Source organism: Notothenia coriiceps, unplaced genomic scaffold (genome assembly GCF_000735185.1).
Source record: "Notothenia coriiceps isolate Sejong01 unplaced genomic scaffold, NC01 NC01_scaffold00030272, whole genome shotgun sequence".
In the NCBI taxonomy this organism is placed as follows: Eukaryota; Metazoa; Chordata; class Actinopteri; order Perciformes; family Nototheniidae; genus Notothenia; species Notothenia coriiceps.
The window spans coordinates 59,233-79,949 of record NW_011362973.1 but is presented as its reverse complement, the minus strand read 5'-3'; the positions used below and the strand labels follow the sequence as shown (position 1 = coordinate 79,949).

Here is a 20,717-nt window from a genome sequence, read left to right as displayed (position 1 = left end):
TTCGGTTTTAGCCATACGCCTAATTTTATGCTAATTAACTCGTCGGAATACAGAAGGTTTTTTTTTGTTAGTACATATGTTGAAACCGGACTTCATTTCTTATGTTAGAATTGATATTGAACAGTTTAGACTTGTATGCAGTTTCAATATCCCGATTTTCGTCTGTGTCTAGCTGAGTAGTTTACAGTCAAATTCCTTTGTAACTGCCAACACGATGTGATACTAAATTTGTGCAACCCCCAAACTAGGTTCTACTATCAAAATTTGTGGTCGAGAAAGCGGTACCCCGCACCGTAGTTTTTACGGAATGTGCCAAAGTTCTTGCAGCAATGAAACTCACACCGGACAGCGCGACCTCGACGACAGGACTACGGTCTCGTATCTTCGCCTAATTGAGGTTTTTGCCAAAGGACGAGGTCGACATAATATAGACGTCACTCCTCCTCCTTGGTTCTTTGTGACTTCTCCAAGTAGAGTTATGAGTTAAAGGGAGGAGCTGAGGTAGCCTGAGGAGCAGGAGGCCCCCCATCACTGGGTTTACTTGAAAACAACATAATCGAAATAAAACAATTATTTATTTAATTTAATTATTTTTTTTATTTATTTATAAATAATTTGTATTGGTTTTTCAGTTGAATTATACTTAAAGTTCAGGGTAATCAACTGTTAAAAACATACTGTTCAGATTTTTCTTTTCAATTAATTGATGTTTTCAAAGTAAATGGATAATCGTTTTTAATAATCGTGATATCAATTATTGACCCAAATAATCGAGATTATGATTTTTGCCATAATCGAGCAGCCCTAGAAGACATTAAATATTTGAGATTTTGTGCCTACACATTTCAGTTATTTTCAGGCCTTTATGACGAAGTATTTTGAAGAAGAAACAAAAATATTTGTAATCTCTGGCCAAATGATTGCAGCTAAAGAGGGTAACATTGCTTTGCCAGCATTGCTCGCTAAAGCTACACTTTAAACGTCTACATTATGATTGAATGATTCCCTATTTTGTGTCTTCACTAGACCACCCTCACCTCATTGGTCAAACTGCTGAAAGGTCGACCTCATCTCAGCCAATCAGCGGTGGAGTTCCTGCTCGGTCAGCTCCATTTGTCCTGCGACTCCTCTCGTGTCCTCATGTGCCACGCTCTGGCCGCCATCGCCACCCACCTGCCCGTGCTGGGTGACGGGATGCTGGGGGACCTGGTGGACCTGTACAGGGTAGCCAGCCACTCCTCCACTGACAAGCAGCAAGAGCTTCTGGTGAGGGACTGCATCAGGCATCAGCTGCTGCTTGGACTGAAGATATAAGAGGACATGTCACCCCAAACTGTACCTTAAAAGAAAATGTAAAAACTCTAAACTCTAGTGCTATGTAGACTGTTTTGGTGTGAGTTGCTGAGTGTTGGAGATAACAGCCGTAGAGATGTCTATCTTCTCTTAAATATAATGGCAATACATCATTCAAAGACCTTGATGTGAGCATTTTAATGTAGAAGCTTTTTTGTTTCTAAAGCACACCCTCGTAAACAAGAGAACACAAGCCTCTCGTCCTTAAGCAGATACAAGCTTACTTATTCGCAGTGATACAAAGAAAAGACTTTTCTCACTTTGAGCACCAAAAGCTGCTCAACATCTAGTTCCATTTGTTCCAGACATGGCCGACATCTCCACGACAAACCTTTTAAGAAGAAATTGTTATATCTATGATCGGCCCAGGCACACCTGTTTTCAATAACAAATTGAGCTTTTTTAGCTAAAGATAACTGCTAGCCCACAACTATGTTAGAATAGCTGACATTGCATTCAGCTCTAAAATATGTTCTGGTTCCTATACTTTAATGCCCTTGTATTTCTCTGAATTTGGATTTCAACACTCATCTCTCCCTCTGTGATCGCTGCTGCAGGTTTCCTTGGCAACAGTGATTTTTGTTGCCAGCCAGTCGTCTCTGTCAGCCGAAGTGAAGACGGTCATCAAACAGCAGCTAGAGAATGTAGCAAACGGCTGGACGGTGTACCGCATCGCACGACAAGCCTCACGCATGGTAATCTCTTATGCTCGTACAATTCAAGACATAAAATGGATTAACGTTTAAGGCTTTGTACAGTTGCTTAAGGTCTAACCAGGCAACAGTATCTAAATGTTTGAAATAAAAGGTTGCTAATTACTGCCAAATCTTGCACATGACCCATAATGAAATGTTATCGTTAATCTGCAGGGATGCCACGAGTTCTCCAGCGAGCTGTACCAGAGTATGCGCACGCGTGTGGCGTCGGAGCACTTCTACTTCTGGCTGAACAGCCTGAAGGAGTTCTCCCAGGCAGAGCAGTGTCTGAGTCACGTGGAGGACGGAGACTACAGTGGAGCCATGACCGCCATCGCTGAGGCGCTGCGCTCCTACCAGAAGGGCATCGCTTCTCTCACAGTCAGTCCACTCTCAGGCTTCTGCATGTCCAAAACATGAATACAATTCTTCCTCTTACGTCATCAATAAATAATGCTTAAAGGGATCGTACCAGCTCGAAGCTGAAAATGTATTACTGTGGACGGAGGCGGCAACAAAACACATTTGAACCACCTAAAAGAAAGTATATCGGTTTGAATGTGCGCTATACTTAGTACTCTGGTATCACCTCAAGCCGTTATCTATACTTTCTTCAAAGCAACCAGACTCTTTCATCTTGCAGAACAAGGAAGCTGCCATATTACCAATGCCTCAGTCGATGATTTTGTGTTATTGTGTGACTTTTGTGTTTTAAAAAGGTAAGTCCTGATTCACCAAGGTCACACAAAAACAAATGAACAGTAAAAGACCAGCAACCCCTGTGTTCTACAAGGTTCAATTATTGTTCTTGTCAACGGAGTCTGGTGGCTTTGAATAGAGCTTAGATAACGGCTTCAGTATGAACCCAAAAGGGAGTACTGTAGGCAATACTCTATTAACAAGTGCTTTGTACAGCCATCCAAGCTAACCCTTTAACCTGCTGTTATTCAGAGCAGACTCGTGTTATCACAGCATCTCAAATCGCTAACGGATTAACTTCCCTTAAACCTGAGTGTATTTTGTTTCTGTTAACGAAATGAAGAACAGTGCCATTATTCAGCGGTAGTGTGTATGTGCTCTTATCTGACTTCTCTCTCCCTGCAGGCCGCCAGCACCCCTCTGAGCCCGCTCTCTTTCCAGTGTGAGTTCATCAAGCTGCGCATCGACACCCTGCAGGCCCTGTCGCAGCTCATCTGCACCTGCAACAGCCTGAAGACCAGCCCCCCCCCCGCCATCGCCACCACCATCGCCCTGGCCTCAGGCAACGACCTGCAGCGCTGCGGCCGCATCGCCATGCAGGTAAAACTCTGACAGTGAGGTACAAACACTCAGGATGTTTCTCACCAAAAGGCTAAAGGGTCGGGCTGCAGTTATTCATTGTTTTTATTATCAATCAATCAGCTGTTTTACTCAAAGGCCAGGGTCTTTTCTCAAATGTCTTATTTTGTCAGCACAGAGAGAAAAGCAGGAAATCCCCATATTTGAGAGGGGGAACAACTTCTGACATGTTAGGAATCAGGACTCATTTGAGGATTTGAGATGTTGGTAGTATAAATGAACAAAATGTACTTACTCATCAAGTCAATGTGTTTTTTTTCTTTTTTCCCAGATGAAGGTTTGCATGGATGAGTTCAGAAGTCTCGCAGCTCGATACGCTGATTTGCACCAGTCGTCGTTTGACGCTGATTATGCCACCCTGCGTAACGTGGAGCTGTATCCTCAAAAAGTCACATCACACTTTTAAAAGTATTTTTGTCAACCCTGCTTTCTCTGCTGTGATGTCTCCTTTCTATAATGTTGTCATTTCTCTTTAACTGCTGACTGCTCAGACAACAACAGAGCTGTTTGCTCGTCTCTCACGTTATAGAGGCTCTGATACTGGACCCTCAGGCAGCAAGGTGAGAGCCACAAAGTTCATTCATTTGTTTGGTGTAGGACAACGTTTAAAATATTAATTGGTCTAGAATTGATGTTGTATCTTTTGAGAAAATATATTTAGTGTGAAATTATGTCTATGTATTTGATAATCGGGACTAGACAGTTTTTGCTGGCTTAATAAGTGGGGGAAACACTGATTTTGGGGAAGACGGCCATAACAAAAGGAACAATTGTCAACTTATTTGTAATAAATTATATTGATTTTGTCAAGGGGAGGCGTGTGGCGCAGTGGTTAGTGCGTTGGTGTTCGGATCAGGGGGGCACAGGTTCAAACCCCACTGCAGTCAGCATGTCGTTGTGTCCCTGAGACACTTCACCCAAAATTGCTCCTATGAGGATTGCCCACAGTATTGAGTATGTAAGTCGCTTTGGATAAAAGTGTCTAACAAGTAATGTAATGTCAAGAATCGTGATTTAACTATTTCAGCATGATGTATGGATGTGGCTTTTTCGTAAACCGCACATTAGACATGGATGACAACTAATCCAAATCTTCTGCATCTTTATAAATCTTTCTTCTAAAAAGGTTTTTCACTGTACCGTGTACTTGAGTGTTTTCTGTAGAAAGTGCTTTGCGGTAACACACATCATCCCGGGAGGCTTCTCCTGGCAGACGTTTGTCTGTAACAGATTGTGTCTCTCTTCCTGTAATCTAGCTTTCAGGAGTACGGCACCCTGGGCTCGGTTCAGACGGAGAGTGAATATGAGCGCCGGATGATGTCGGTCTTCAGTCGAGTGTTGGAGGAAGTGGAGGGTCTCACCAAGAAACACCCTCCTGTCTCACACCTGGTGAGATTTTATTCTGGGTTTCTAACTTTTAAAAGCTGGTTTCGTATTTTAAATGATACGGTAAAGGTTTGAAATATACCTGAATGTAAATATAATCCTTCTAAAATGCTTCAATCACTCAAATTAACTACATTTTTTAATATTTGAAATCCAGTCCTCTTTATTTTTGGTTTAATTGCTTGAATTCTGCTCTTCAAAAGCGGTTTAATCATGACCATATAATAACAAAAATAATATTTAATACCTTTGATCACAACATTTTCTAATGCTGACTGACTCATGCTCTGCTTTAACTTGTGTTATACATATAGAACAGTGTTTCTGAAACTTTAAGGACCACTTAACCAATAAAAAAACACTCGCGGACCACCTAACTCCACAAATATACAAAAACACATCGTTTTTCTAGAACAGATTACAAATTGCCTGGAAATGGTACAAACAAGTGGCAACATGTGTGACGAAGGTGTTGCGCTGGGCTATATCATGCAATCCAAAGTAAATGTAAGCTCGCTCCATTGCGGAGATATTCCCGCGAGAGTGCGGAAAACTTAAATGTATTTATTTATTTCAAATGTGAAATTTTACCGATATACTCACGGGCCACCAATTGTCCGTGGACCACACTTTTGAGAAGCACTGATTAGAGCATGTGTTGAGTGTTTCTTTCTAAATAATTGCTTTCTTTATTTAAGTTTTTTCTTAACTGGGTATTCAGAAGAATAAATGTAACTTGGTTAAATGAAATGTCCTAAAGTGTCAATATTGACGATGTATTGTTTGTTATTGTTTCTCAGCATACAGGTTGCCTCTGTGACGCCGTCATAGCTTTGCTCAAAGTCCCGCTATCTTTCCAGAGGTATTTCTTCCAAAAGCTCCAGTCAACAAGCATTAAGGTACAGCAACTTATAATTATTATATTAGACAATTACTAAAAATATACATCCCTATTCTCAATTAAATATGCCAAACAGAATATGATGCAGTAGGAAATGATAAAGAGTTTACTGTGTATATACTAGTTATAAATGTACATGTAACTCATGTATGAAGCATGCATGTATTATTTCTCTCTTCTTTAAGGGAAAAAATGCAGTACAAGTTTAAACATTATCTTTGTGAAGTTTTATTAGATTGAAATATCCTCAGGACAACATAAATAATGCCCTTGGTTGTTCATGAACAGAAGGAAGAAGGGGGAAGGCACACCTGTTAACTCTGATGCTTTTATTTGACCTAATAAACTTTTTGGCAAACTCCCTTCAAACCTATCTTTAGATTATATTAGGGCAGGGCAACATACAGCACAGTTTTCAGCTACTTATATGTATGACAGTCTTTCTTCAACTCTTTTTTAAGCTCACGCATTTAATATTTGATTTTTCTCTCCAGCTCGCCCTCTCTCCGTCCCCGCGGACGCCCAGCGAGCCGATCCCGGTGCAGAGCAGCCAGCAGCTGACTCTGAAGGTGGAGGGCGTCGTGCAGCACGGCTCCACACCCGGACTCTTCAGGAAGATCCAGTCCGTCAGCCTCAATGTCACTTCAGTCCTGCAGAGCAAGACGGGAACCGACCTCAAGGTATCCAGTGATTTCATTCATCTTTGGTTATTGCTCAATAATGCAAATATTTCAGAATAATAGAAAAATCTTTAGTCCCTTTTTTATATTGGGCTGAGCATTATATCCACATCATGTCGATATTGGGACATTAGGATAGATACGTCTTATCATTCGTATATCATCATATCCTAACATTACAAACAGTAAGTCATGTATTTTCCAGGTTTAAAGGCTGCATTTCAAAAAGTGATGTCATTTTCTGAATTTAACAGATTCTTTAAATGTTTTTTTAGTCCTTTTGTTCACATTGCTGGTGATTATTTATCAAAATTATCAGTATAATTATTTGGGAAACCACCAAAACTCAACCCTACAGTATCAATATCGAGATATCGGATAAAAGAAAATGCCGATTTGATTTTACTCCATACTACTCTATGTTCTCTGGTTGTTTTTATATTACAGAGAAAATTGCTTCATTCCATGTATAAAGCTCATATTGGGTATATGCAGTGCAAGTACATCTACATACCTGTACTGTATTTATCAACAGATCATGCTAGCTCTGGCGTTTGTACTTCCATTTGTTGTTGTGTTGCTGCTCTAATAATGATAAGAACAAACATATCTGTCTTTTCCCTTTCCAGATTCCACTCGACAGTAAAACCAATGAGATCGAGCAGCGTGTTGAACCCCACAACGACTACTTCAGCACTCAGTTCCTGCTGAACTTCTCCGTGTTGGGCACCCACACCGTCACTGTGGAGGCCTCGGTGGTGGACGAGAGTGGCATCGAGTGGAAGACGGGGCCCAGGACCACGGTGTCGGTCAAATCTCTGGAGGATCCGTACTCTCAGCAGCTCCGCCATCAGCTGCAACAGAATGCCGCTCAGCCTGCTCCACAGAGGAGTGCATACGCCCGCTTCTAGCCAATATCCTCAGTGCTTCACCGTCAAAAACAGGTTAAGCTTGTGTACTTGACCTTGTAGAAACTGAGTTTGTACATATTGTTTTTCAACGATTAAAAGATCAGATTTAATTTTCATGCTGCACTTTGTTTGTAATCCTTTCAAATTAATGTTGAGCGGGTGAGGGTGATGATGGTGAAGATTTTCAGTAGGGGTGCTCCGATCGCGAGAGTCTATCGCATTACGTACAATTATGACACTTTTCTCTGTGCGCGGCAAAACAAGCTCGCCAAATTGGCTTCACCGGTCTGGCAGTATTTTAAGGTGTCCGAAAATGACAATAAAATAGCGGTATGCAACGTGTGTGAAGCAGAAATCCTGCAGCTCCACCCGCTGTGGCGGACCAGTGAGCGGAGCGAAACACACGCTAAGAGTTAGACCAAACAAAACACTTAGCTATTTTATCTACCTCTGGGACTAGCAAAACTAGTTACAAATATATGTATTCTTCACTGTCGGGTCACTCATTACTGGATCAGTGAGCTGCATGAGATACTGACAGGCTGTCAGGAGAGATGTTATTATCTAAAGTTAATGTAAACTTGAATAATGTACTTCATTTGAATATAATAATTATGTTGGTTGTTTTTTGTGGAAGCGCTCCAGAATGAGCCCCATTTAACTGAGTTTTAAACATCACTTTAAATGGAAGATCCCCATAGGTCCCACCCACTCGATCGGATCGGCGATCGGTATTGGCCGATACTGATTTTGGCGATCGGCCCCAAAATCGGCGATCGGAGCATCCCTGATTTTCAGCATCAAATCAAGGTAGGTCACAAGTGGAAAAAAATGTACAGTGGACACTGGATTTACAGTGTAGTCTATTCTGCATGAAGTGTAATGGCATAAAGAGCCATCAGGGGGCACACAATAGTCATTAACTGGTCATCATTGTGTGAGCACAAATATCTCTCATGTCAATTCCAGACTTGTCAAATCATTCAAATGTTAGTAATTATGTGTATATTATAGTTTTATGTGTGAATACCTTCGATGCAACATTCAATTTCACCAAGCACAACTACTTTTCCTGGTATTTCGCCCTATAATTAAAACAGTTTGACTATCTTGGAGGCGTGTGGCGCAGTGGGTAGAGCCTTGGTGGTGGGATCAGGGGTCGAAGGTTCAAACCCCACTGCAGTCAGCATGTCGTTGTGTCCCTGAGACACTTCACCCCAAATTGCTCCTGTGGGGATTGTCCACAGTATTGAGCATGTAAGTCGCTTTGGATAAAAGCGTCTAACAAGTAACGTGTAAGGTAATGTAATCTCAAATTCTTCCAACATAACAGCATGATGCAAACTCCAAAAGCCCACACTGTTTCCGGTTAAAATTAAAGTAAGTACATCGATGTTTACGGTGAACTCACGCATCCATACCGATGATGATGTAACCTGTGAACGACTCACGGCGGCCGGGAATGAGTCCAGATTATTTAAAATGAAGTCAACGTTTAGTCACTACATGAGCAAAGCAGCTTCTTTTTTTATATAGATACTGAAGCCATCAGCACTTGACATCAGAGTCTGCGCATTTAAAGCTGGCGTCAGGTGAACGCGGGAGCGTCAAGTGAGAAGGATTAAAAAGTAAAAGCTCCGCACCTGGTTTTCAAAATAAAACTTTTGCTTAACACACTGCATTTGTTTACAATATATATATATAAAAAAAGAAACATAGCCTACATCAGGTTTAATGTAGTGGAAAAAATAATATATATACATAATAATATAGTATGTATTTGTGTCTTTTATTATACTGAGCTGATTTCGAGACCTAGACCCTTGCCTATGCTTTTATTTTGAAGGCAAAGTGAACTCACTTCCGCTCTCACTCTCGTGGTCTTTTGTGTACATTGACGCTGCTGAGAATCGAGCTCTAGAGAAAGATAACGGGTCCTGCGAGTCTATAAACGAAAAAAATCTCAGCTCTCTGTATTACATGAGCATATGTCGTGTATAGTTTGTGTTTGCGTTTATTTAACCGTCAGCGTTAACCCAACCCCCGGATCCGAACTATCCTCCATCTTCGCTAATGGGAGCCGCCGTGTAACATTAGCTAGCTAACCTGACGATGATGATGATGAGGATGATGATGATGCATCGGAGGATTTATCCCGGTGTCTCTGACTGAGATGGAGCCAGCGACACTCTGCTGCTTGCTAGCTAGCTAGCGAGCTAACGGAGCCCGCCGGGGTCCACGGTGCAGCCGAGCCGCCCTGAGAGAGCCTGATGGGTGCTGCTGCAGCTTCGCTTTCACACATCTCCACCCGGGCCAGAGACATTTCAGAGACCATGTACACTGGCACAAAGATGCTAACATAACCGTTTAGGTTAGCCACACGTGACATAGTTTATCTCGATCCAGCATTTAGCTTAAACCCCTGGCCGTCCTTGGATGCTTCATTGACATTTACTGGGTGAGTACCAGGATTATTACTACATTATAGGGTCGGGCTATATTCTGGAGGAGGCGAGCGGATATTGCGCTTTGCACCAGCCTCCAGACATCCGAGTTTGGTGAAATACCTGCACACTCCAGCTTATTACATACTTCTATTATTTATGTTAGAGTGATTTACAATTATGTCATAACCCAGGGTTGTCATACCGGTCATATTTCTTTACATATGTTCCCGTTATGCTAACTCCCTGCTGCTAGCTAGCATGCCATGAAGTGTACCACCACGTCCCGGGCGACTGGTCCTTTTATGGTCCTGTCTATGCATGCATTACTGTAAAGACTAGGCAGCTAGCTAGCAGAAAATCACGAAAAATCACAGTTCATGATAAAACCCTTTGAATAAAAACCACAAGAGAGAGTCCACTACCAGTGTGTTGCAATTCGTGGAATAGCCTCACCCTTAACCGGTTAGCGGCAGCCTCACTCCATTAGGTGTTAGTATAAACCAAGGTTTGTTGTGGATGTTATTTGCACATCATTCTGTTTATCGTAAGGATAATGTTGTGTACACACACACATGACTCGTCCTTTATTGGTAAACCAAGCCTAGCCGAGATACTAACAGCTGTGTCTCTGTGTTGCAGACGGTGTGTTTCAGGATGGCACAGCTCTTGGACGGGGCCGGCAAACTGGGCTGGGTTCTGCTCAAGTCTGTGATCCGTTTCTTGTTTATGTTGTGCAACAACTGTGTAGCCATCCCATCCTACTGTTTATACCTGCTGCTTCTCCAGCCACTTAGAATATGGGACAGCCCGACTTTCTGGTACATCGAAGGACTCATGTTCAAATGGATGCTGGCCATGGTGTCTTCATGGGGCTGGTTCGCAGGTTATACAGGTAAGATACTTTATGATGTACACACACAGCCATTGTTCCACATGGTGCCTCGCATGCAAAGGTATTTTTGCATGCCACACTAAATGTTATACAGGTTACTGATGAGTAAGACTGAACAATATTGCTTTTGATAGATCCTTTAGTTATAAACCGGTAACAGCCATAGTGATGGGCATATGTTTCACTGAAAAGCCTACAAGGTTTTGCAATGACATTAACCTCTGTGCTCAAAGACTCTTCTCTGTTGGCTCAATAAATGTTTGTTTACTACTCGATTAAAAGTTACAAGGCTGTTTTTAATCCAACCAAATATGGTAGTTAGCAACACATCCTTTTATTTAATCTTCACAACATTAACCAACATATAATTATAGGTTATGTTTGAGTTATGGATGCCTTTTGATAGTATTCGTTGTTTTCATATAAACCCCTACGCTAGTATTTATCTCGTGTTGTACTAAAGGAGAAAGCACGTATGTAGTATTTTTTGTGATGCAGCTAACACATTATTTTTCATCCATGTGGTTAGAAGAGTCTTTTGAACATTCATTTTGAACATCAGGAACCTTTGTCAGACAACCCTTTTGCCTTTCTAACATCGCAACGAATATATGTTTTTCACAGAAACCTTGGTTTACACCATTGACTACAATCTCAATACAAGAGACGCACACATTAAGCTCAGGTTCAGAAACAGGGTTAGGACAGATGGTTGAATGATAGTTTGCAGTTGCACTTTGTTCCTCTTTCAATGGGGCATTTCCATATAATAAAGCAGTGTGCTTCTTTAGATTAGATTACACTAGATTAGATATACTGTTGGTCCCACATTTGGAACCTGTCATAACATTGGTTGCAATTCTCCCCTTGAAAAGATTGTTAAGCCTGTTCCTGTTTGTATAGCTAAATACTGTACGTCCACCTTTTTACTATTGCTGCATCTGTCACTATTAAGCATTCAATGCATTAGTTGCAGAGCTGCAAGGATTAGCCCATTCATTGATTTGTTCATCACAACATAATTAAACAATATTGTGCGTTGATGATTTCTTCAATGTGATATTGAAGGAGCAATACCAACATTAGCTCTTTCCAGTTGCTCAAATGTGAGTTATTCGATTAATTATGTCTTAGAAGTAAAAGGTTAAGACGGTTTGAACGTGTCCCGCTGGTGAAGCATTTTTTCACGTTTGTTCTTATGTCATAGAGAAAGTGAGAAACTTGTGTGCGGAGTGATCAAGAATGACGCCATGAGAAATTGTGTTTAGTGATAAGGTACAGAGACTGTATGACAAACGCACATAATTGACACGTATAGAAGAACAGCTGGATATAACGAGTGTTTGTGGTTTCCTCTCAGCTGAAGTGATTCAGCGGTGTTTGGTTGCTCAGAGCAAAATGCTTACAAATTGCTAAGTGGTGAACATGGGGAGCAACAAGGTGTGCTGATTAATAATGCAACGCGTTCAGCCTATAGAACACCTGGTGTTGCGTTGAGTAATTATATGTGTTACTTTGATTGACAGTGTGTGGAAGTGGGTTGATATCAAATAAAGCATACACTGTCACTTTGATGCTATTCATACAAATGGTTAACTACAATTCAGTCTGAAGAGTCATCAGATGTTATGCATTTCTTTGCAGCTATAGTGCGTCATAACTCAGTTTCTAGCCAACGAAAAGGTACCGGGCCACATCATTATTTTAAATGTCACTTCAATGAAACACAACTTTTTTTTAGCCACGGGATAATTGATGGTGATAAGTTCAATGTTAAGACAAAATAAGAACCTTTTGTATTTATTTGATAGATAAAAGAATACTCCATTTTTATTAGTTTTCTTCTTCAAAAGCATGCCAATTGTTAAATCTTTGGTATTATTGTTTGCAGATATTGGCCCCCATTACAAATAAAAACAATGCAAACAGTAGAGCTTTAATGGTTAGCAGACTAATAGAGAAGTCAATCACTAGAAAAATGATTGCCACATGAACACATTATTTATCAATTAATCTAAAAAAAGAAGTCGGCAGATTGATCGATGAGGAATATAATCCTTAGTTGCAGCCCGAGTTAATAACCTGACTAACAGAGAGAGAGTAAATCAGTACAAAAGATGAAATACTGGCAATTAGAGATGTCCCGATCCGATCACGTGATCGGGGATCGGAGCCAATCACGTGATTTTCAAAAGATCGGAATCGGGAGAAAAAAATTCGGGGATCGGGATTTTTTATTTTTTTTTTAATACTTTTTTTAAAATTTTGTATTCAATGTTACAAAACAAAAATGACCATGTTCAAGTCTTAAAGTCATCCTGAGGCCTTAGTTTTGGTTTCAAATTACACAACATCATGTATGTGTTGCTTCTTTGGGGCTTGTTTTCATAGACATATTTCTCTCAAATCTGGCAACAGAGTGGGCAGGGCGCAGTGTCTAATTGTAGCAGTAAGCTAACGAGTACTGATAAGCTTTATTTTGTTTTGATCCAATGTTGCACAACTGAACTGATCCAATGCTGCTGTGAAAGAAAGAAGCTATATCCATGTTGGATAGAATATCCAATTTAAATAAAAAAATAACCTTAAGGGTCAACTTGAATGCTTTTTTTTCTCTTAATGCATTGCATAAAGATCGGATCGGGAAAAATCGGTATCGGCAAATTGTCAAAATCAAATGATCGGAATCGGATCGGGAGCAAAAAAAGGTGATCGGGACATCCCTACTGGCAATACAAACATAGCATGAGATAAATGCTTTTGGTGGAGGGGTCAGCTTCGTCCTGCATCATGTGAGCGTCAGTCTAGTGACCCCCAGTGCTGGGTCCCTTTGACAGAGATTAACCCCGTCACCTTTACCTCACAGGACCCTCCTGGGTAACCTCCAGTTCCCTGCACTGTGAATGACCTTTGAATGTGGATAACACATATCATATAAATGCTAACAATTTCAATACAACATGTTCCTACTTGTGTGCTATATTTACAACATGCCGAAAGACAAATGTTTACTTTTGGTTGTGTCATTAGAGGTCAAATATCGATGTTTCTATTAATGTTGTGTTAGTCCTGCACATGCGCTCAATAAATGCTAAATGTGTGTCAGGGCAACGAGGAAACTCATAGCTTGACCCGCTGCAGTCTGGAAGCTGAGCTTTGGTTGACATCAGATGGAGGATGTTGCATCACCTCCCGGGAGAAACATAACAATAGGGCTTTGTAGATCCAACTCAGACTTGTTATTGGCACCACACTAGTGACCTGTGCTGTATCTGCTTTGTCATTGGGACAACTTGGACAGAAAGACACAAGATGTTTTTGTATGAACACTTTTTTTGAGTTTGAAATGCATACTGCCAAATAAGCACCTTTACTGGCGGCTTTTAGCCACGCACGCACGCACGCACACACGCACACACATACAAGGCACCGATGGACTTCATTCTCTGCTCAGGTATCCATTAATACTCTGTTATTGCTTAACATAGAAAAAATAGATGTTTGCTGCTATATTAATGCTTTGAATTTCAAATTGAGAGCTTTTTAAGTACAGACTTTGGAGAGTAGAGGTGAGAGTTTCTTCGAGGCGAACACTGTCTTGTTATTCTTGAGTGTGTATAATGAAAGGTTTCCTTAAAACTCAAGTTGCCCTAAGCAATAATGATGCATGTTTGTGCCGGATTAAATAAACACAGGTGTGATTTTGTTGCACCAAAGAGAGAGAAGATCAGACTCTAGTTCTTAAGGTGTGGATTTTATTTATATGATATCAAAGACGGGCTGCAGGATGTGATCAGAGGAAAGATTTTCCTCACAAAAAGCAATTAGGCACATGCGTATAGCTTCAGAGGGATATCCTCCCCGCAGTTCTTGAGAAAATGTAATTATGACAACTGCTGGAGTTCAGCTCTACTCCACCCAGTGATGTGTGTTCAAGCCATTCATCCATAACTAAAAAAACTCATCCCTTTGGAAAGATTCTCATTTTTAATAAAGAACAGGCTCACCCATGGATAAGCTAATATTGCTATAATTACCTGGACTACTTACCTGCACAGATCATCATAAACCCCCTTCCTATTGTGTTACAATGTATTATATAAGCTAATGTACTGCCAGCTAACGATGGATAGATGGATGAATGTGCGGTTTCTTCCCGTTATTTGTTAAGTTGACTGATTGGGTGTTTGGTCTCAGTTGATTACGTATTCTACGGTCAATAAGTCAGTTTGTATAGCTTTTTGCACGCTGAATAACTCATTTTCAAGACATTATGAATAGCTTTCATAGATTTTTTAGTGGCATTACTGCTGTATTGCCATTTGACCTTGCCCCGTTTTCCCTGTTGTTTAAAAAGTGTGCATGAGGCCTGATCAGAGAGACACACACACACACACACACACACACACACACACACACACACACACACGACAGTGGAGAGGCAGGTGCCTAAAGCCAGCAGGATTAAGTTTAATTGCATGTGGGATGATTGGGGTGACTGTTGGGTCTGTGAGAAGATCAAAGATGGTGGTTGTGAGATTGCAGACGATGCACATTTGTTCCCCAGTATTTAATCTGGTTATTCATGTGCCTGTAAACAACGGATATAACACAGCCAGACCTTCGATCACTGCCTGTTGTCCATACCAACTCAATAATCTCAAGCAAAGATGCAAGTATTAGGAAATTAATACATTTGTTGGATTTATATACAATTTTTAATTTGCGACTGTTTTGACTGTTATTTACACCGCAGCAACTGCAAACTGTGCTGCTTTTCCCTTGAATAGTTTGGGCATTTACTGTAATTTGCTGTAATTTCTCACAGCCCAGAGGTGATACCTAAAGACAAAGATATTCAGTTTAAATATATGAAAAAACCAGCATCAACAGGAATCAGATATTGGCACCATTGCTTGAAAATGTACCGTTGCATCAGATTTCTCGTATCCAGGTAAAAGGTTCGTCACATTTCTGTTTGTATGCATACTTGTTTTGGTACAGGAATGATCCGATTTCAGATGTGCTCGGCAGTTGTGAGGGCTGGAGCAAATTCAATGTGTAGCTTTCACTTTGAAGCTATAACAGAAGCTGCTGTTGGTTTGTTAAAGCCTCGGCACAGCCATCGTGCTCCCACACAAGTGTTATCAGTTACTTGGCTGATTAGACTTTCTTCTCTGGCCTGTGTGGGTGTGTACAGATCACATTTGATTGACGTCTCTCTAACTTAACGATCTTAATTGTACATTGTTTAGACTGAGAAAATGGAAAGCTTTATGTATCATTTCGGTAAATACTTAGACATGAGCGGAGATCCGTTGTACTTTACATCTTTGCCATATTATGTCTTCTCTGATATGAAAACTCTTCTGGTTTTATGAAGGTTTTTCTGCATGCTGGTAGGGTCTTTGTGGCTTTCATTTAGGAAAGGAACACTGTTTGTTTGCTGCTTATGCACTTTGGTAGAGGTTCAGTGTGTGAACTCCTGTTGTGAAAGAGACAACACAGCATGGAATAAGGAACACCCAAAACATGTTCGCATAAATGGCGACTGATATTTATTTCCCCTGATGTGTAGTAAGATTGTGGGCTATTGATATACATGAACAAAACATTATGTGCTATATACGTATTGTTTTGTGATGTATTTGATATAAAACTCTAGAAGCCATGGATAGGGTTAAATGAGCTTTTAAAGAGGACATCAAATTACAGGCCATTCATGAGACTAATTAAACCAACATGGAGACTACCGGGCTGCACTGGCTAACCATGGCTGTGGTTGTTGTTTTGCATATCTGATAAACGTCTTGTGGTATCAATCCTTTGAGATGTGCTTTAGGCATTTCTCATATTTAGGTATCTTCTTTCAAGTTTGACATATTTTCCAAAATACCGTTTTCCTACAAAAAATGTGCACTTATATGCAGGGTTAGATATAGGAGATTCTACTAGATTGGGGAATACACTGGCCAGGAGGCAATAGTTTCTTTTTTCTGTCAAATTCATCAGAAGCAGGGTTAGTTAACACCTCTAGTACTTTTACTGGACCCCATTATAACTTAAGATCTGTGTTTTTCTAAAATGTGGAGCTTCAAATGTTCTCTCGTTCAGCCGTCGCTCTACAGCCCGTCACCAGAAAGCTTTAAGCCATCAATTAAAATGTCCCCTTTTTACTTTTAGTCCTTTTTTTCGTATATTTCCCTCTTTTGCCACATGCTTAATGGAGATGGTGTGATGCTTTAACACATCCTTCTCTCCCTAACAGAGGAGAAGAAACGAAGCAAGGGGCAGCGAGGTTAAACCGTTTAGCTGATCGCCAATACGGGATTAGACGTTGCGCCTGCAGTGTGGCTGTCATGCTGCTGCGCTAACTGTGTCATCTCTCAAAGACAATTTCCCTAATGTACTCAATCTGACAGATGACCTATCTCTATGATATCATTTGTGATAGTCTCCCGCAACAATGTGGACTTCAGTGAGCGTGAACGCATGTTCCTCATGAAATGACATTGCCTTCAGGGTGCCAACATGTGTCATCTTTCTCGAGATACGTTCTCGATTGCTGTTCGCATGAGAGTTGAGTTTATTCTCCAGAGGACAAAAAGGCCTAGCTTGAACATGCCAAAAACTTTGGAATTTTGACTTGAGCCGTCCCTTATAGATACTGTCTTTTTACGTTAGTGAGCCGGATCATTTGGCTCGGCTCTCTTAAAGCGCCGCTGTAAACTTTCGGCTCCCGAACGGCTCTTCATGTTACCACAGTTTACCACGGAGCCTCAGTTTCGCCGCTGCGAGGCTCCGGCGCTCGCAGATCACGCGCGTGCTCCACTAGAACCGCTCATCGCGTCCAAATCACGCACGTTCCGTGTTGTCATGTAGCAGGCACCTTCGATGTCGGGGAAACGATCTTCAATACTCCGAAAAGAATCCCACCAGACTCCTTTGCCCCTCCAACAGAGGGATGTCCTTGTCCTTGTTTCCTTTTCGTCATTTCAAGCGATAAAAATTCTCGATCTTCTCTCGAATTATTAATATTTTTGGACGCCCTCGGCTCACGTTCAGGGCCGTTCAGGCCGTCAAATGACGGCAAGACGGCCCCCTGGCGGAAACGCTGCCCCCATTTTTTTAAATCACTTTCTTTCACGTCGAATAGGGCTGCACGATTTGGGGAAATAATCTAATTGCGATTTTTCTGACAGATATTACGATATTTGTTTTTAAGCGACCCAACGGAAGTTTATTGTAAAAATGCGGCCATATCTACGGCTAGGAAGGTNTTGTAGCCCTTGAAAGGGTTTTGGAGGTTGGTGCCTCGGTGAACGTGAGTTGTTTGGCTTTCTTGTCCGCAGCAGCAGAAAGCATTTTCGAATGTTTGAATGAATTCAAACATTCGAAAATGCTTTCTGCTGCTGCGGACAAGAAAGCCAAACAACTCACGTTCACCGAGGCACCAACCTCCAAAACCCTTTCAAGGGCTACAAGAAACGAAGTGAGTAGCCTACAAGATTGAAGCTGGTCAGATAAGGAACGATTAAATGAAAACGGAATGAGGCGGATAAGTGTGTGTGTGCGTGTGTGTGTGAGATTAAAAAAGCCCAATTGCTTTTACAATAAATAAACATTGAATGTGTTTAATTTAATAGTAAAGGGGTTTAACGTTAGTGGCAGGTTGTGTGTGAGAGAGAATAAATAAGACAGCCCAATATTTAAAAAAATTGTTATTGTTTTCCCCCGCATATTTCGCAACTTCCCGCAATTTCACCGCATAAAATCACATAAAAACCCCGCATGTTTAATCGCATAATCAAGGATTTTAGCCCGCATAATCAAGGATTTTTGCCCGCGTTTTTCTGGAGGGTCTATAAAGTGGGAAAAGTACTCCGGTGTGAACGCGGCTAATGTTAGGATTGCTAGCAGATAACGATGAACCGGAATTGTTTTTTGGACGTCAAGTTTAACATTGAATTAAGCCAGGATATGACACCAAAGCAAGACAATGCGGCTTCAAGAGAGAAGACTGACTGACAAAGGAGCTCAGAACAGGACCAAAGGGGTTTATTGAGCGCAAGATTTCTTTTCAGGAAGTTATCTGATCATTAAAAAGCTCCTGGCAGTAATACTTGCATTTTCTGGGTCCTTTTTTTTTTGTTTTTTTTTTGCACATGGTACATGATTAAGAAGTAATGGCAGGTTATTAGAATCAGAATCCCTTTATTAGTCCCACAGAAGAGAAATGTACGTTGTTACAGCAGAAAAAGAGCCAAAGACAGCGTAATGTTACGTAGAAGCATGCATAAAAAAGTATTAAGGTTGTGTTCGTTCCCCATATAAAAAACCATTAGTACTCTGTTTTTATACAAAGAAAGTTCAAAATAACCAAGTTCACTCACTGCGGGGTTATTCAAAAGCCATTCTGGGAATCAAGGAAGTCATTACACAAGCTATTAGTAAACACAGCTGTCGATGGAGATACTCAACATTTTCTGCCAAAATAAAACGTTGGTGTCTTTCAGAGATGACTATAATCTGGACTTGAGTTATAACTGTGATCATATGAATGTACACAACAATTATCTATTTCACCATAGAGTGGCTTCTATTATAGAAGTGCTGTGCCTTAATTATTTTAATGGGTCAGTCCTGTAACATTGTTGTTTTGCTCCGTGAGAACATTTGAAAAGAATACAAAGTATTAGTATTACCATTGGATGCTTGCTTACATGTTGCCGTTTTATAAACCTTGTTGCGATCAAATAATATCTTAAAATACCAGTTTGATGTTGCATTGTATTTTTGCCGTTACAATATTTATGTGTGTTGAGTTTTCCTTACATATCTCCTCCTGAATATGGCTGAGAGAGCAATTTCCCTCCCATTTTCCATACCAGATAGCATCAGATAACTGACTGTTGCTAAGAGACCTGAAGTCTAACCTCAAACAATCCTTGTATGTATCGTTAAACTCCAACCAAATGATCAACAGGAACTGATATCATTCTTGCTTATCTAGTTATCTGAGACCTACAGTCCAGGATCCATTTGCTTGAGCAAACATTACGTTTCATTAAATAAAAAAAGGACATCTTGTCAACTATTTAATGGCAGATATTCAAATACAGAAGGCTTTTTATGCTACAAACTGCACAATTACATGTCATTGTAGACTGTATGAAATGTAAGATCTGCTGTCAACCCCAGGAGAAAATGATTTCAAGCAACCTGTGAGATTAACTTTTGCTGCATGACTCACGCTAAACGGCCGACTCATTTCCCTGGCGGGAGAGTTTGCGATGACAGAAGGTTGGAGGCTACGTTTGTTCCACCTTGAAATTCAACCCACTGTACTCAAAATGTGATTTAGTTACGTAATGCCAACGCACGACTCCATTCAACAGTTAATTTATATCTAAATGACTATACTTGTGATGCTGTTCACAATAGGGTATAAGCAACCGTCATTGTTCATCCTACCTTCTCTAATGCGTCTGAGTTGCAGCCTGGCAACACAGAAAGATTATTTCGACGTTATGGCTGAACGATTAATCGATTTTAAATCTAAATCGCGATTTTAAATGATGCAATTATCAAATCGCAAAGCCTACGATTTCTTTTTTTGTTCTTCTTGTGTGTCAGTCATCCACACCAATCAGAAGTGCTGTGCTCCACATGTACCAGCCATTGTTAATCAATCAGAAGTGGCCCATGATAGAAGGTGATAGACGGATTGATCCAATCACCTGCCAAGTGTTTTTGAAAGTGCCTGCCCTTTCCAAATGGCTTCCAATGGAGCTCTCCTAGATGGTTTGGTGAAACAAACCATCTGAGTCAGGTTAGTAATGCTCCATCACATGTTTCTATTACAGGGTGAACCTTAAACTGAAGCTTGACTTTACATTAAACTTACGTTGGGTCGCTTAAAAACAAATATCGCAATTCGAATCGCAATCGCAATATTTGTCAGAAAAATCGCAATTAGATTTTTTCCCAAAATCGTGCAGCCCTACTGGATACTGGGTGGAAATGGGACCCCGTCCATTCCTATGAAAGTTGCTCAATCCCATAATGGCTGACTCAAGAGCAAAAAGTACCCTTATCTGGCCCATGAAGCATG

The 20,717-nt window shown here is 40.8% G+C and overlaps 1 protein-coding gene across 1 annotated transcript; it reads left to right on the top strand.

Annotated features, from left to right (window-relative positions):
- The first annotated feature begins 307 nt into the window (after positions 1-307).
- Positions 308-7,378, top strand: LOC104959474 (integrator complex subunit 7-like). The gene is made up of 11 exons (XM_010787374.1): positions 308-373; positions 1,027-1,266; positions 1,911-2,048; positions 2,223-2,429; positions 3,153-3,347; positions 3,658-3,761; positions 3,878-3,946; positions 4,643-4,775; positions 5,573-5,671; positions 6,168-6,353; positions 6,983-7,378. Exons 1-11 carry the CDS (start codon positions 308-310, stop codon positions 7,262-7,264), a joined length of 1,719 nt encoding a protein of 572 aa, XP_010785676.1. The 3' UTR covers positions 7,265-7,378.
- The last annotated feature ends 13,339 nt before the right edge of the window (positions 7,379-20,717 follow it).

Bases quoted from the DNA above. Each gene is read 5' to 3' on its own strand.
- LOC104959474 (XM_010787374.1), top strand. From the start codon at position 308: ATGTGCCAAAGTTCTTGCAGCAATGAAACTCACACCGGACAGCGCGAC. The intron at 5,672-6,167 runs GTACAGCAACTT...TTTTCTCTCCAG, and splicing joins TCCAGTCAACAAGCATTAAG to CTCGCCCTCTCTCCGTCCCC. The intron at 6,354-6,982 runs GTATCCAGTGAT...TTCCCTTTCCAG, and splicing joins AGACGGGAACCGACCTCAAG to ATTCCACTCGACAGTAAAAC.